We start from the raw sequence: 18,901 nt of genomic DNA on the forward strand, positions 1-18,901 counted from the left end.
TGTCTTGCTCTTCTGAGCTAAAAATACATAATCATAATCAAGTCAAAAAAAAATAAAACCATTTTTTATTATATTTATAACAAACCTGCTAGTTTCTGCAGATGAATCGAGAAAGTATTCTCGGTCAATATCAGAATCATAACCTTCCCAGTCCAATCTAGCATTTTATGGGCCCTATTTCGTTCTAAAAAATGGCTTATTCCATAGCGGCCTGAATTTTTCCCTATCTAAATATCAAACTTACCTATCTTGTCGATATCGGCGTCTTTTCTCTCGCATCATAATAATTTTTAGATCATCCTCCCTATCAGAAGTACTATGTATATTTGAAGCACTATTAATATACTTCTAATAAACACAACAACGTTTTTATTACTCAAACATATATTCTTCAACAAAACTGACTACTGGGCTCAAATAAGATAGTAAACAACACAAAAGATGTAAATACACTTTGAAACTTAAATCGTAAGATTTCAGAAAATAACAAAATTGTATGTGAGCACATGCAACTTTACGTTATTATTTTAAATATTTAAATTCATACATGTATGTATTGTTGGTTGCATATCCCTAAAACAACCACATAAAATTTTATTATTCTAAGCATAGCTAGAAATGGGCACATACTACTTAGTTTTTTCAAAATGTCATTTTTCAAAAAAGTGGCGCTTACCACTGTGTAACTTTAGGCAAGTGATATCTATATAAGCCTTCTTATAATATTAAATAATTCCGACAAATTTACAAAATTTTAAAAAACACCAAAATAAACAAAAATTACTTTAAGGTAAATAGCAAGATTTTCTTAAATATTCTTCTGGAAAAAAAAGTAGGAAATATGAAAATAAAGTTTAATTGAAAATAGATAATTTATTTAGAAGAAAAATATTTCACCTTACTTACAAGTCGCTTACCTTTCTCGTAACACTCGTAAGACTAAGGTAACTTATACAAAGAATTACTACTTAATTCAGCATTCATGGGCACTATTTTCAATATACAGATGTGGTAAATGGTCTAAGGAGCAAGGAATCAAAGTCGTTTTAATTTTATATGAAAAAATTTGCTTCCAAGATAAATTGTGTTTAATATCTGTTTAAAGTCTTTAAGGCTTATTTGGTAAGCTGAAAAATGTGTTCAGTTCAATTTTTTTAGCCAGTGTAGTGATTATTTGTTTTAATGGTGCATGCAATATAGTCAATATGCAAAGGCAGCATCTTGATCGTGAAACATAGGTTCGACCTGCTGGTATGACAGAGGTTGGTATAAGCTTCCTCAACGCCGCAGAAAAAAAAATTATCAACAGAACTATAGGAAAGTTGGTATAGGAAGGTGGTAATGTGAAAACAAGATATACTGGTTCAACAAGAGCAACAGAACCTAAAAATGATAGGTATATTTGCCTTCGGGTATTTCAAACTCCAATATTACTTCCAACCAGCTAAGAAGTAAGCTACAAATTATTTATGGTGTTAGTGTCACTGATCAAACAATAAGGAATAGGTAGTATGGTAATAATTTTTACGCCAGATGTTTTGTTAGAGCTTCAGTACTATTGCGTCAACATCGCGCAATGAGATTAGGATGTTTCGAAGAATATCAGAAATAGCAAGAGTATGAATTCTTTTTACCGATGAATCAAGATTTTTACACCCATTATTCATCCACGCACTACAGAATTTGGCGCCAACATTTTATATTTATACAGGGCAGTGCACGTTCGCATGTTTTTTCTACAGAATACACTAGCACAAAAGGGCAAATCGTATGATACGCGAATATCTAGTGTTACAGAGGTATCTGTGGATATTTTCTGTAAGTTATTAGTAAGGAAGTTCTGTAAGTTATAATGTTCGTAGAAGACGTGCTTCGGGAGTTAATTCCACAAACGATTTAAAAGAGCATTTATCACGATGGTATCGATAAAACCGAACCAGATCCATCACCTTGCTTCTATGCGCAAATCATTCCAAGCTTCTAGTTATCTCTGGATCTGCTATAAAACGGATGGCACTCTTTTGAATAGAATCAAGCAGCTTCAAAGTGTGTTTAGATGCAAAGCTTCATATGTGAGAGCAATACCTAAGAGATGAACGAATCTGAGCCTTGTTGTTGCGAAAACCCTTAGAATATTTTTGGAGTAGCACAATACTCACGTATGGCCATGCGTAATCGCCTGATTTAACTCCTATCGCGCACGTTTCTGATATGTTGAAAAAATTTATTTAGATCGAGGAATAGTGCTCCAGATAAGAGAAGAGGTGCTGAACTGTATGAAAAAGCAATGTTTAGAAAGTAAGCAAAAGGACATTGACAATTTAATTAGGAGCATGCCAAACAGATGTGGAGCTGTTAATACAATAGTGCTGGTCATACACTCTATCAACTTTTATTTCAAAATATTATTTTTAAATGTTGTTATACTATAATAATTTTTTGTGTTTTTGATCAACTAATGTGTTTATGTTTCCAAAATTAAACTCATTTTGGATTCCAAAAATGTAAGAATGGATTTTCATTCAGCATTCATTGCCCTTTAATATCTTTGTCCCCTAAACCAATTTGATGCGTATATTTCAAAATTCGTAGTGAAGTAGAATATTGAAAGGAAAAGCACTTTGACCTGAAAGTCGCGGATGATAACGTTACCTTCGTGAGTACGATAATGGTTGCTGTATCTCAAATTACTCTTAGGGTGTATCCACGATACGTGCGTGTAATATTATACTTAAATAATAAAAAATTCAAAATTATGATGATTCAAGAACATAACCTCAAATATCCCAAATAATAATGACTACAACTTTTTTTTCTTCAAGAAAAAGGTTTCCTACAATAACTTATTTATCTAAATTTATATCAAATCGATTAGTCCATAATCCTATCTATAATCTTTTTCAAAGACATTATTTCGCAAAAATTAGACTTGCTTTTAAATATTATCCGTATTTAAAAATAACACATTACCTAGTACACTATTGTTATGCACAAATGCGCCCAAATTATGTACAAATGCACAACTTAATTGTACTTTGTAATTTCCATTAAGTTGTAGCTACCTAAAGTTAAAATTATAATAAAGTATATATAAAACAATAGAATATATATAAGTATACCTATTAATCTAAAATCGATTATTTTCCATATTTGTCCCAAAAACTCAAAACTCAAGAACTGCTTTATTGTCAATATAAACATAGAAGTAGCAGACGAACTCAAAACATAATATAAGTCACAAAGACGTTACAATAAGTTACCACAAAACTAGATTCAAATGTAAAACATGAAGAAACTATAGTAATATTTCCTGGCAAGAAATTTCTTTGTTTTTATACGTAGCCTTTTTTAAGTCTTAAGTTTTCTTATTTCTTGTGGACTTTTACCTCCATATACAATATAGTCACGTATAAGTTCAAAATGAGGAATCAGTAGCCTCAGCAGGTAATTTTGTCGAATGTTGTTCTGATTACCTAATTCCAGTTTATGTTAATATTTTTTAAAAACTAAATAAACTGTTTTCAAAATAAAAAGATAGCATAGAGTTAAAATATTGTGAGTCGGGAATAGAGAGCGATAAGTCACAAGGCGTAGCTCCACATAGGTATCTATGCTTAGCCTTTTTCTGAAAAACAAATAATGAATTAAAAAGGTAATTTGAGTATAAACTCCAGAAGTGGATTTCACATCGAAGATGGGACTCAATAATTGCAAAATATGCAAATCTGGCAATGGAAAAGTTTAGATTGGTGGCAATTTTAGCAAGACAGGAATACTCTAGATAGAAATTAAGAGTTAATTGTCTCAGTCAAAACCTGCAGGACAACAGGAGATAAGACCAAGAATATTTTTAGGGAAAGTCCATCCCAACCTGATAATCTATTAATAATTATATTATTGAATAAGCTTTTAACTTCTTCTTTATTTGTTGGAGCAAAGAAGAAAGATTAAGCTACTACCATATTGTTTAGATAGCTGCTGGGGTCGATTTCCTGCAAGATATTTGCTGAAAGTTTACTAGCAAAATTACAGTACAACGAATTGAAATGAAAGACATTATTTTTGTTTATCAGGTTATTTTAAATTTTCCAAGATTCTCTTGCTCCATTGGAGGAATTATTTATTCTTATTTGAAAGTAGTTCCACTTTGTCATGTTATTCAAGTTTTTGTAGACCCTGCGGTATTTATTAAAATAATTTTAAAATGAGACATTGTTCATAGGGTTCCTTATGTAGTCTACAGAGCTCCAAAATAATAATTCCTTTACTAATAACCTATAGTTTAAAAACTTTACTTCTATACAACCGGCCATAGTAATCTGGTATTCAAAGTATTCTGGTAACATACAGATGTATCTGAGTATATAAGGAACTCAGCTATTAGCTATAGCTTAAGTTAGTAGCTATTTGGTACTATAAGAGCAAATTACTATAAATGAAATGAATATCAAAGACAAAACAATTATTCTCACATAAGATTTTAAAAGCTCCATTGATTTCCACATTTTCTAGAATGTCAAGTATTTTATCTTATGACTGAACTTTTTTAGTTCGTCAAAAATAGATTAAAATTTTATATAAAAATTGTATCTGTTAATAAGCCTAAAATATATGTTATTAATTATATGTGATATAGAATAAAAGTTGTTTAGATATATGGAATAATGGCGTCAAAAAATCACCATTCGTATTAACAGTAACATGAATTGCAGTTTAATAAATATAAAAACATTTACATTGAGGTCAGCAAATCAGCATTCGCCAACTGATTTTATGTCAGTCTAACTTTCTATTGGAGGATAAACTTACAGTTATTTACTATTGTGAAAACAGTAACAAGCTTAGCATTCTGGAAGTTCATCGAGCCTTAAAAGCCCACACATTACCTGTGTCAGTAATTTTGGCTTTAAACTTTACCCTATCTATAAAAAAATGGTCCCTTTAATCCTTAATAACGGCTATGTTTTTTATATACTCTATTTAAATTATTCATATATATTTTTATAGCTTTTGCTTCTAGTCAATTTTGTTATTATTTTATATACTTGTTATCATTATAGTTCATGTTGGGGTAAGCATTTGAAACTTTTTACAACTTATAATGGATTTGTAACTTATACATAATATATACAGGGTGTTTCATTAATATTGCGAAAATATTCAGGGGAAGTTTTCTTGCTTAAAAATAATAAAAGAGTCCTTATTAATCTATGTCCGCAAATGCTTAATTTCTAAGATACAGGATGTTACAGTTTTATTGTTATTTTGAATTTTTCTTAATCATTATGGTAGTTACGCAGATATTTGAATGAAAATTGGCATCTGGAAATTTTTTGATATGGTAAATGCAAATTTAATATTACGAATGTTCGTACTTGTAGAGGGCGCTACATGTACGGTTTTTTATACTTTAAAAGTGTCATATCTTTTTATAGTTGGCTAAATTATTTTTTTTTATAAAAAAGTAGATTGATCTATTATTTTTACGGAAAAAAAGTACATTGGTCGAAGTCACTACAAGCTACCGTTTTCAAGATATTTAGACTTAACATAATGAATTCATTACATTTTAAAAGTCACAATAATTGTTTTTTTTATGTTGTGTAAAATTCCTTTAAAAAATTTAAATAATAAATGTAAAAGGACTGTAACAAATTCCTAAAGGCAACAGAATTACTAAAAAAAATATGTATGAAAAGACCTGTAACGTACATACATTTAGTAGCCATTAATTTATCCATTATACCGAACATAATTAATAATGTTTAAATTACTAATTTTTTGCAATAGTTTACACAAATAGTAAGATGTGCGATATGCATTTTGTTTATGGTTTAGCCAACGGCAATTCATTAGCAGCCTGGCGTCTTTATGAGGAGAAATATCCTAATCGTGTTATCCCGCATCATACGATATTTGCCCGTCTCCATCAACGCCTTTGTGATACTGGAAGTTTTCAACAACAAACTACTGGTAACATGAGACCACGCAGCAGCAACTCCACGAGTAGATGAAAATGTGTTTCATGAAATTGAGAAAAATCCTGCAACAAGCACTAGAAAGATTGCTTTAAACTTAGATATAAGTCCTTATACGGTTTTCAGAATTTTAAAGAATAACTTTCTATACCCTTATCAGCGGGTACAAGCACTATTACAGACTGATTTTCCGTTAAGACTAAATTTTTGCCGTTGGATGCAACAAAAAAATTGACGAAAATTCCCAGTTTTTAAGACAAATATTATTTACGGATGAAGCAAATTTTTCCAAAGAACCAAGATGAACTCACAATAATCACCTATGCATGCATATTTAGAAGGCCATCATCAACATTAATTTTCTCTTAGCGTGTAGGTTGAAATTGTTACAGACCATTTGATAGGGCAATTTTTTTTGCCATTAAGGCTTACTAGAAAAGTTAATCATCATTTCCTTGCACGTGAATATTTGAACACAGTGTATCCGAGTCATTGGATAGGCCGAGGAGGAATTGAGCCTTGGCCTCCCAGATCTCCAGATCTTAATTCCTTGGGCTTTTTCCTTTGAGGCCACCTTAAACATTTGGTTTATACAACCCCAGTAGATACTGTGGAAGAATTACGAAATCGCATTATCTCATCCTGTGAAACAATTAAACACACACCCGGCATATTTGAACGAGTTCGCCAATAGATGCGTCGTAGAATAGAGGCCTGTATTGCAGCTAGGGGTTCACGTTTTAATTAACTTTTATAACTTATGTTCCACCAAGTGGCTCTTTTAAAAGTAGATATTTGTCGTAAGACCTTGGGTAATTTTTTTTCACTAAATAAAAAATATTTTGTAACAAAAAAATAAAACTCTCAAATTAAAATATTGACATTTATTTTAAAGTTTCAAAAGAGCATTGAATAGTGAATAAAAAATCCATATTTTATATTTAAAGCTGATATTATCTCGAATCTAAAACGTTAAAATGTAATGCATTTATTATTTTAATTCCAAAAATCTCGAAAACGGTGGCTCGTAGCGAGTTTGACCAACATATCTTTTTTACGTGAAAATGTTAGATAAATTTATTTTTTTGTAAAAAAAAATATTTAAGCAACCATAAGAAAATTATCACGCTTTGAAGTATAAAAAACCGTGTACGTAGCACCTTCTGTAAGTAAGAACCCTTGTAACATTAAATTTGAATTTACCATATTAGAAAACCTCCAGATGCCAATTTTCGTTCAAATATCTGCATAACTACCAAAATTATTAAGAAAAAACAAAAATAAATATAAAACTTTAACGCCCTGTATCTTAAAAATTAAGCATTTGCGGATATAGGTTTATAGGGACTTTTTAAATATTTTTAAGCAATGAAACTCCCCCTGATTTTTTTCGCAATATTAATAAAACACCCTGTATAGGTGCGATTTTGTAACGTGGGGCTGCCTATGGTGCCAATATTATATAAAAATGCCTTCATAACCCTCTTGGCGAGAAACAAATGATCCTGTGTTATTCCTAAGTCCCTTTAAATATTAATTAGGAATTAATATAAGATATTTATGCAAATATTTCGTGGCTAAAACACAATGTGTAAAGTGTGCTACCGAAGAAAAAAAAAATTTCAACGTAATTTTAGATCTGATGATGCCTTTGTAAGGGAAAACATGTCACCCGAATAATATTGAAAGAATATGATACAATTGATTTGTGTCTTTATTGGTTTTATTGATACATTAAAGAGTTATTTTAAATACAATAAAATACTTTTCTTTTATTCTAGGTGAAGTAGGTAAAGAAATGTACATAGTAAACAGAGGTAGACTGCAAGTGGTTGCGGACAACGGGCGGCAAGTCTTAGCTACCCTTAAGGCCGGTAGCTATTTTGGTGAAATTTCCATATTGAATATGGGCACAGCAGGTAAATGGTTGGGTAAATATCAACGGCAGGCGAGGCAACATGGGACACGGCCGCCATTTTCAAGTTTTTACGATTTTTCATATATCTCCCTCCCTATTTTTTATCTTTTTTGCAAACAACGCTGGTCAGTCTGTAATATTTGAGAAAATTATTCATCAATATATAAAATATAGTAATTATAGTTGCTTGTAATCTTTTCACTACTAAAAATAAATAAATTAGATTTTGCAAGCACTGGCTAGCGTAAATTATAATGTTAATGCTATTTTCCAAGTAAATCAGTTTTATGCCTTCTAGTAACAATTTTAATATTCTCTATTGCTATTGTTCGTCTCCCTTTTTTGATTTTATGTGCGTGATTTTTTTTGATTCATCTTTCAATGAAAACCACGTGCTGAATTTTATATTCTTGTCTGCATGTCGGCATGTCGTATATAACCGATCCTGCCTGGCTTTTACCCCGAAATATTAATTAAACTCATACAAGAGGTACCAACTTTTTGTTACCTCTTGTATGTTAAAAAACTTTGCTGCAGGACATACTTTCTATGTACGTCGCTTAATGCAGCTAGGTTATTTAGATGTAGAAGTAAATTTATAAAGTAGTATTCAATAGATAGATCGTTTTCGCTCTTAACTAACTTTCTTTTTGAATTATAAATCTCTTAAGGTTTTAAATATATTTGAATATATTTTTATAGGAAATAGGAGGACAGCTAGTGTAAGATCAGTAGGTTACAGTGATCTGTTTGTATTAAGCAAAAAGGACATGTGGGATGTGTTAAAAGAGTATCCAGCTGCCAGGGTGCGCTTAGAGGCTATAGCGGTTAAACGATTAGAGAAATACAAAAGAGCACCGCTAGAAAAAGGTAAGATAATTTTATTTCGAATTGTAAAATGATGACATCTTATTTTTAAAGTTGTGTAAGTGTTTTAAAAGTTAAAACTGAGTCGCCCCAATGTGAAATAAAATATAATTCAATTTCAGATGATTTAAAAAGTAAATAAAGTTACTTTCTTATCTTTCGTATCTCTAGAATTTTGTATGTCAACGTTTTTTATTAAATACGGTCAAATGTATCGGAAAATCAATTTTGAAAGTTTTCGTTTAAAAAAAAATTTTTTTACGAAAACTTATCAAAAATAATAATATAATTGACACGTAGAAATCTAGGCTCTGGACTTAATAATAATGAGATCGAGATATTTCAAACAGCCGTCTTAATCATACTAATTCATTATACCCTTACATCTCTCTTCAGAGGTCTTACAAAAGAAAAATAAAAATCTACGTGACATATACTTGGACGCACACGATTTGACATATTTCTTATAATTTCCCCTTTGGTCGTGAAGTCGTGATTATATTTAGAATCATAGTGATACGAAATTTTGGCCAAATTTTGAGTTTTGCCTATTTTTCAGTTTTAAGTATTGATGGGTTTAGTGTGCTAGTGAAGTGACTGTCTGCAGGTAGTAGTTAAATCAAAATACATAATAATGAACACATAATATCTTCCTGTCATTTTACGTCATTTCTTTCTGTAGAATTTACTAATTCAAATAATATATGTATTTTTAAAAATTAAAAAATCTTAGTTCTAAATCATTTTTTAAGCTACCCCAATGTAAATTCAAATATTATTCGACTTTAAGTTTTCGATTTACCTTTTCTCCCTTTTTGATCGAATCGATGATTTTGATTTTATATTCAATCTTTAGTACCATTCAGATTTTTTTTATTTATTTATTTACCTATGAACGGAATTTATTTATATTGTAATTATAAAAATATATTACGTTACATCCAAGCTTGGTAAAAAGTATCACACTTCCTATTACTCAATATAAAAACTCCATATCATATCGCTTAAAGTCACAGTAAGCAAAGAAATTCTTTTAACAGAGCCACAAAAAACTAACAAGATTAGGATTGTTCAAAAAAAATTACGAAATTCATTTTAGTTTTTGCTTAACCGTGCTAAATTTAGAGTGAAGCAGATTTATTTGTCCTAGCAGGCCACTATCGCTGTAAACCAGTCATATTCATTAGTCTGTAGTTAGTAGTATAGTGAAATAATACTACAAAAGTTCCAGACCGTCTGATATTTTGAGAAGGAATTCTAAGTTTAAAAAATAATAACAACTGAGGATAGTCTAAACCATTTATTACTTTATGTAAAAAACATATATCTAGTAGAATTCTTTTTGACTCTAGTATAGGCAAATTAAGACTATCCTTCACCCAATGATAGTTATATTCGTCCCTCTGATATCCATTTCTAAATGCAGTAATTGCAAGCAATAAGCAGCAAATGAGCTGCTCCATATAACAATTATACGATGGGGACCAAACAACTGACCCACACTCCACAATTGGTCTAACAAGGAGCAACAAAACACTTTAAAAGTAAACATACACAAGTCAACACGTCCCTTTCAATGAAACTAAGCACCTTCATTGCCCTATTTGTTACATGATTGATGTGGCTCTCAAGTAATAATTTTGAGTCCATCCAAATTACCAAGTCCGAAACCAGATCAAAACAAAATGTAGATGTTTTCTCTGTTGTGAAAAAGTAATTTTAGGGCATTTAATGATATTAAGTCACATCCTGTTTAAATCACACCAATTAAAAAATGATTGAAGATGCTCATGTAAAAGAGCAGCATCATTGAAAGACTCAATAATTCTAAAGAGTTTAGGATTATCTGCAAATATTATAATACTGGAATTTTTTTATTTCTTATCAAATCAATTAAAAACTGAAGCAAAACAAAACAGGGCCACAATAGGATACTTGTGGTAGCCCTGATAATAAATATATTTTATCAGATAATGATTCTACAAAATTGACCACTTTAGCCCTCCCTCTAACACACTGAGCCTCTATTTCTACTGAAGAAGAGACTCTGCTTTACCTAAATAGAACCAGTTTTCTAGTTCTAAACTAAAAGTTTCCCTAATAGAACCAATTTGGTCCTGATCCCTCCTCTAAACTATATCAGCAGATCTGCCCTTTTTAAATCCAATTTTTTTCAGATTAAAAACAGTTCTTAAACTTCAGCTTAATCTTTTACTAACAAGACAATCTAGAAATGTTGGTACTTATGATTGACTACATACAGCACGATAATCATATAATTTCTATTCGCAGATTTAAAAATATGTTTTAAAAGGCTTTTCGTCCAGTAGGCAGAAAAACAACTTAAATTAAGAGATAAATTAAATATTAACAGTAAGAGCTGAAATAATCCATATTGGTCTTCTAATTGTACTCAAGCATTGTTTAAGAAAAAATTCTGTAATTCCATTTGGTCCAGAACATATCCTATTCTTAGAGGAAGCAACAGCTTCATATACGTCTGTTATCTTTCAAAATACAGTACTCAAACTAATTGAATTTTGAATATCAAATGTGACTCTTACTTTGGAAAAATCGCAAAAAATAATTCGTATCTGTAGAAATGTTTTTTATTTACCTAATGGACTGACTATTCATAACAATCATCTCCACCTGTAGTCTACGATATTTAAACTTTCTATATATTTGTCTTTTTTATATAATCAAACGACGAAGTTTTGAACAAAACCAAAATAAATGAAGTTTTGTATTTCTTTAGAAGGATAAATTATTTAAATTCATATTTCATTAGTTCTTGTATTTCTCAGGAAAACCTTCCAATCTATGCTGGCCAATTCATTATAATTCAAAAGAAAAATCACCATTTTTAAAATCATAAAAATATTCCTCATAGTTCATTACCCCGCAGTCTCCTCACAATAAAGGTTAAAGCTAACGGCCGTGTGATGTCAACTATCTTCAAAAATTGTTCTTGTGGCAGGTTTCATATCAATAAAACTTGAATTAGTAAATTTAAAAGAACTCCATTGTTGTTAAAGATTTTTTTTTAAATTATCAAAAACTAAAATAGTTGCGAATAATATTTACTGAGTCAGATCAAGATCATCATTAGCTCACCCAGCTTGAGGCAAGTTATAATCTCCTGCCAAGATAAATAAACTATCTGAATATTCATCTTAAGCACATAGTTTACAGAATTACAATGTGCTACATAAGTATGATAAAGTCATGCAAACAGAACCGCAACAAAAGGTTGATTTTTTACACTGAATGTTGCGTAAACTGATAAAGATTCCGCAATTCGATAGTGTGCCGCAATTAACACACTACCTCGACGCACCTTAAAGCATTTTATACCTGACTAACGGTTATGTTTTTATAAGTCATAATTTAAGTGTCCTTCTTCGGCATCAGAAAAATCAGATGTTAACCAAGGTTCTACTATCATAATAATGTCATAACTCAATGCTCCATGAATACTTTTTATTTCAGTTCTCATACCACCTGTATTGATAAAATAAATAGACAGGCAAAGAGTCATTCATTAAACTATGGTTTGATTGACCGGATCTCTTTGAAAATTGTCTTGCTTATTCTTGTTTACCCAAAATTTTCTTAGAATAATCCCCAAATATAACTGGGTACTACACCCATTTTAACGTCTTGCTCCTGCAAAGTCTTCATCTCTGGAAATTTGCTTTTCTCATAATACACTTATTATTTTTCCGGTGTTTACTATTTTGAACAGGCGTAAATCTTTGCCGGTTCTCAGCTGATTCATTGTTTACATCCACTGAATAATAATACTCTTTAGATTTTTACTTCTCTTTTTCTTCCTCCTGGCATATATCACTGACCCATTGACAGAAGAAGAAGAGGAAAATTTGGCAACGTTGGTGTGTATCGCAGAATTTCGATCAGGGCTGGGATTCTAAAATCACGATTCGACACGATTACTCGATATGCCTGATTCTAAATAAAATTTTCAGTCGTGAGTGTCTTGCGGATTGCCTAGTTTTTAACGATTTGTCGACGACACGCTTGGGTATATCGTATACACCAGACGATATAGCTTCTTGCTTTTTCAATACGTGCATAATGTGACAGCATCCTTTTTTAAACGTATTTGTTTCATTTATTGTTTACCAATAGTCATACCAGTTTTCATTAGCAGAGACAACCAAAAACCTTGAAAACAAAAAAACCTTGGTTGTCTCTGTCATTAGTATATCAAGAAGCTTTCTTAAACACAACAACTAATAGATTTAATTCGACCCTATTTTCCACAACCTTCTGTTAATAATAGAGGCAGAGGAAGTAGAGTTATCATTGAATGAGCAGTTTTAGTATGTCAAGATTTTATGCCACAGATTATCACCGAAGAAGCATTGGACAAGATTTTAAATTTGGAAACTACTGCAAGTCATTTAATCCATAGAATTACTGAAATTATTGACAATCACCTTGCTGACCGATTAATTTTTCAAATAAAAGAGATAAGAGAAATTAATAAATTAATATTTATAGATAGATTCAATTTCCCTGGTGTTATAGGTCCTATTGATTGCACCCATGTTGCCATATTAAAACCAAAAGTGGATGAACACAACAAGTTTTTGTAATTTTCCTTGAATTGAATTATTATTTTCCAATGGATAGTGATGGCTTTAAACGATTTTTTTTTTATTTTAAAGAAATAATATAGGCATATATTTAAATAAAAAAACACGAAGGCGAAAAAAATTAACAAAATAAATGAAAATTCTTAATGTTGTTTATCAATAGAAAAGAAAATTGACGTTTCCATCTGTCAAATATTAGGGAAAATAACAAATAAATACTAAGAAATCAAATCGAATAAAACGAGTTTAGCCGACGATTGAAATTTAGAATCACCCTTGTCGTCACGACTGAGTCGCGATCGAATTCGAAGTCGTAATCGTATCGAGATCGAATCGTGATTTTAGAATCCCAGCCCAGTACTGGGATTCTAAAATTACGATTCGACACGATTACTCGATATAACTGATTCTAAATAAAATTTTCAATCGTGAGTGTCCTGCGGATTGCCTAGTTTGTAACGATTTGTCGACGACACGCTTGGGTAGGTATATCATATGCACCAGACGATATAGCTTCTTCCTTATATAATATGTATATAATGTGTTATTGTTTACCAATAGTCATACCAGGTTTCCATTAGTATATCAAGAAGTTTTTTTAAACACAACAACTAATAGATCTAATTTGACCCTATTTTCCACAACCTTCTGTTAATAATAGAGGCAGAAGTAGAGTTATCATTGAATAGGCAGTTTTAGTATGTCGACATTTTATGCCACAGATTGTTACAAAACAAGCATTGGACAAGATTTTAAATTTGGAATTAGCAAAACTACTGCAAGTCGTTGGATCCATAAAATTACTGAAATTATTGATAATCACATTGCTGACCGATTCATTAATTTTTCAAATATTTATTAATTTGTCCTTGAACCAATTGCACCAATTGCCCTGGTGTTATAGGTCGTATTGATTGTACCCATGTTGCTATATTAAAACTAAAAATGGATGAACACAACAAGTCTTTGTGATTTTCCATGAATTCAGTTATTATTTTCCTATGGGTAGTGGTAGTTTTAAATGACATTTTTTTATTTTAAAGAAATAATATAGGCATATATTTAAATAAAAAAAAACACGAAGGCGAAAAAAATTAACAAAATAAATGAAAATTCTTAGTGTATATCAATAGAAGAGACAATTGACGTTTCCATCTGTCAAATATTATTAAAAATAACAAATATATACCAAGAAACCTAAATCAAATCGAATAAAACGAATTTAGCCGACGATTGAAATTTAGAATCACCCTTCTCGTCACGACTGAGTGGCGATCGAATTCGAAGTCGTTATCGTATCGAGATCGAGTCGTGATTTTAGAATCCCAGCCCAGGTGATTTTATTTCTCACATGACATTTCTCACGACACTTCTTGTCTTCATGGAAAGAGCAGGCAGCATTGTCACATTAAAACGAACATCTTGTGCGCACAGATTTTCGATTTGCCTGTCAAACAAAAATCTTACCAGGTTTGTTTGAAACTTATATTCGAGACGTTCTTCAATAACCTCTAAGACCCCATTGAGTAGCTACTTCCTGGTCATTCAAAATATCTTTGCCTAAAGCATGATTCTCACTATTGGCTCTGTAGACCTTAACTATATTGTCCAAATTCTTTCCATAATTATATTTCGAAAATATTCGTTTATGCAGTCGCTGCACCAAATTAAGATTGTTCTAGTTTTAGTAACTGCTCATCTAATCTCCTAAATGTAAGCACTATAAAGATAAAATTAAATTTCCTAAAAATTGTTCTCTTCTTAAATTATGATGTATATTTGTAAAGAACTAGAAATGCCATAGTCACCAGTTACCATATGTAAATAATTATTATATTTTGTAATAAATACAAAACTGAGCCCTATACATATTCTACGCTGATTAGTAAGGTTCATCTTTCGGCTGCCTACCACACGAAATCCTTTTAACCCTTTGAGGCCGGATTTTTTTTTTTAACTTTTGGTGAAAATTTTTGTTTTGCTCAAATAATTAAAGATTATTTAATATGTTTTTAATTTTAAATCTTTTTTTTTTGCATATGAGTTAGTTGTAATGAGGTGTGCTCACTGTAAGGACACTAGGCAGATAAACAAAAAAAAATTGGCAAAAACTAATTTTTTATTGCTAGAAAAATACATTGATTATAAAAAATTTATTTGGTATGATATTGACAGAAACAGTTTTTCTTATCTGAAAGGCACAGGGCAACATCACACCTAAAAAAATAACAATAATTAACTATGTTTATTTATTTATCAATGTAATATCAACAGCTACCTTGTACAATGCCATCTTGATTTGTGAGGTTCCGCCTTGGTACTACAAAAAGCACATCTTCCAGGCTTGCCATATAGAGGCATGTGGGAACAAGAGTCGTACCGAATTTCGTATGGTACGGTACGTTTGAAATGATTCACCGTTGCTGATGGCCGACCCCTTTTCGGTAAACTTTGTTCAGCTCCCACAAGTCCTAGGCCCACTGAAAGTCAAAAAAGTTTTAGCGAAAGTTGCGCATTGAAATCCGTTCTTTATTGATACAATATGAATGCATTTACTAAGGATAAATCTATGAAATAAAAAAATTCCATGCCACCACTTTTCTTTTCGACTTTCGGTCAACCTCATAAAGAGTTTTTAGCATGTCCGTCTAATCCACGTATCCCATATGCGTATTCTATTTCTTTACTAGTTCAGGACAAGTAACATCTTCGGCGAAACCATATTTTTTTTGCGGGAAACCCATTGATTTTTGCATGGATCCAGATAATTAGTTAAAAAATAGACTGGCCTATTATCCATCCATTTCAAAAATGTCAACCCATCAGTGCTAACTCTCCAATCGAATTCACCCCTTGTTAACTGCTTGTTATCTAGTAGATCTGTTGGTAGATTCTTTCGATCTTTTCTGATGGTACTATAAGCGTAAATCAACTCAGTTTGCAGTTGTTTTTGCAGCTCGACCGAATTAAAATAATTGTCAAAATATATTTCGTACCCTTTTCCAACTAAGTTTCTCGTAAGGTCTCTAACAACTCTACCACCAAGAGACTTTTCGGTCATTTGACCTATTTTACCAGTGTAAATCTGAAACTGACATACGTATCCTGAATTTTCGGAACGAATCCAAACTTTATAGCCACGTTTTACTGGTTTCTTTGGCATATATACTGTTTTAGGGAGCTTCGTCCTTTGAATCGGATCATCGACTCATCAATAGCTTGATGTTGACTTGGTTTCAAAGCATTTTTATATGTATCAGATAATACATCTAACAAAGGCCGTAATTTGTAAAGCTTATTAAAGTTTTGGTGATCACGGCCAGGCTGTACAGAGTTGTCGTTTAGGTGCAGGTTGGCTAACATCCATGAAAACCTGTCTCTTGACATTATTGAACTTATGAATGGATCTCTCATTTCCAATCGTGAGGACCAGTAATCCTTGTAGCTGGGTAGCTTTTTATGCCCATTATCAAATTTATTGCAATAAAACGCTTTATTTCCTTTATATTAGTAGGCGTAAATGCATGACTATTACCTCCGTTTCTTTGCAAGGCATATAAGTTAGTTTGAAAAGCTATGTGGTCTAACAGATGCTCAGGGAATATATGCAAAAACATGTCGGTAGGGGTTTCTATATCGGTGGGAATGTTTGGTCCTATTTCTTCTCCAAATTCTTTAAAATTTTGAACATAGTGTGAGTTGGAGTTAGTCCATATAGTTTTTTTGCGAATTTCCTGGGCTCGTATTAGTGACAAAGGTAGCTCATCCTCAGTGCTCCATTCGGCTAAGTCAGCATCAGCGTCTTGGGACAAAATATCATTCCCAAATATAATAGGCATATTTTCTATGTCAAACAAATCAATTGCTGGCGACGCCCCTGCCGTTGGGCCTACTATTTCTGCATCCCCTTCAATCTCATCTTCACTAACATCTCCTAACTCGCTAATGTTGTCACAAGGAATTTCTTCCAAATAATCATACAGGTCAGTGGAGTTGAGATTTATAAGCTTGTTATAAAATTTATCTGTAAATAAAAATAAAATCCTATAAAAAAACCGTTAAAAAAATACTCATGAAATTTTGAGAACATTATTTGCCTAAGAGACTGATGTCACCGCCCTGAGCACACCATATATTTTCTATAAAACTAATACCTTTTTCTCAAAGTTGCATTCTAGCGATAACATAAATATCATCCTAGATATTTTATTTCTAATATAAAAGCAAATCTTACCACCCATGGTCCCAAAAACTACTCTAACAACCAAAAAACAGGGAAACTTGTTACCACAACAATACCTCGTGCGAACATTAATATGAAAACTGTCCAAATAATACTCGACTCTTATTAGCGCTTAAATTTAGAGGAGCGACACGCTTCCGCATATGTCATCAATGATATCTTCGCTGTAAGCACACCAGGACCGTCAGTAAAAATTAATTTGTAAAAGTATCTTCACCGCAGGCACACTAGCACACAAAGGGAAGATATCGAATAAGATTGGTTGAAATATAGAACAAGAAATAATTAAATAAAATGCATAAATAAATATTTTTGTTGTGTACCAAATGTGTACCAAAATTTTTTGGTTGGTGCAAAGAGAAATAATAAGAAAAAGCTGGAAGTAAACATTTTTTTTTTTAAATTTCACACAAGAAAATCAATTTATAAAAAAAATATTTTTCTTTTGACTCCAATGCTTAAACGTAAATTCGATTCTTCTGTTTTTATTTACAGAAAATTTATCAACAACAGCTTATTTAAATTTGGGATTTTCTCTATAATTTTTTTTTCGATAGATAGTATTGCTGGGCTAACAGTCTTCCTTCATTCATAGAACTTCGTAACAGTCTTTATTCTCTTCAATGTTGAAAAGCATCGTTCATCTTCGGCCGTTGTCATGTGTATGTTAACAATTATTTGTAAAAGTGTAAAGGTGGCAAAAAATATGTTTTAAAGATTATTTTCTATAAAAAACTAATGGCACCACTGACATTTCCGAAATCAGGTATTCGATAAATTAATTCTAATTCAGCCTGAAAGCGCACTTTATCTAAAAACGCTTATGCTTGTACCACATTTTCCAAGTATTGCAATGGAAAATGTTCTTCATTATGTGAACATTTGTCACAGTAAAGAAAAATAACTGCACTTAAATGATCTGGAAAAGAAAATCTATCTTTTACGTGTGTAATTATGGTTTTCCTTTATAAGGCGCCTTTTAGTTTGAGTCATACTAGTCGGCTCTCTCTTTTTTTGCATACAGTTTCTAAAACACTTTACGGCTATGTGTATTTGTACTGAGTAAGTCTCTGTTTTTTGTAATTGATTATATAAAATATCAGCATGTGGTAATATTCACTTCAACTTCAATACTTTTTTATTTGTCCTTAAGATACAGAGTTATAGTTACAACACAATAATAATAAAAAAATATGACAAATAAGGACTACCTCGCGATTATATAACCAATCCACAAGACTCGTTTGAATACAAGCTTGTGTGAAGTAGCCCA

The 18,901-nt window shown here is 31.4% G+C and overlaps 1 protein-coding gene across 2 annotated transcripts in view; it reads left to right on the forward strand.

Annotated features, from left to right (window-relative positions):
- Positions 1-18,901, forward strand: part of LOC126740302 (cyclic nucleotide-gated cation channel alpha-3) — a 438,418-nt gene that overhangs the window by 399,266 nt on the left and 20,251 nt on the right. The window contains exons 13-14 of one of the 2 annotated variants that reach the window (XM_050446263.1): positions 7,760-7,909; positions 8,599-8,766. In XM_050446263.1, coding sequence (XP_050302220.1) covers positions 7,760-7,909; positions 8,599-8,766 — 318 coding nt within the window. The remainder of the gene's footprint in view (positions 1-7,759; positions 7,910-8,598; positions 8,767-18,901) is intronic. The other variant, XM_050446264.1, reaches the window with a different exon arrangement.

Source organism: Anthonomus grandis, chromosome 9 (assembly GCF_022605725.1).
Source record: "Anthonomus grandis grandis chromosome 9, icAntGran1.3, whole genome shotgun sequence".
Taxonomy (NCBI): domain Eukaryota; kingdom Metazoa; phylum Arthropoda; class Insecta; order Coleoptera; family Curculionidae; genus Anthonomus; species Anthonomus grandis.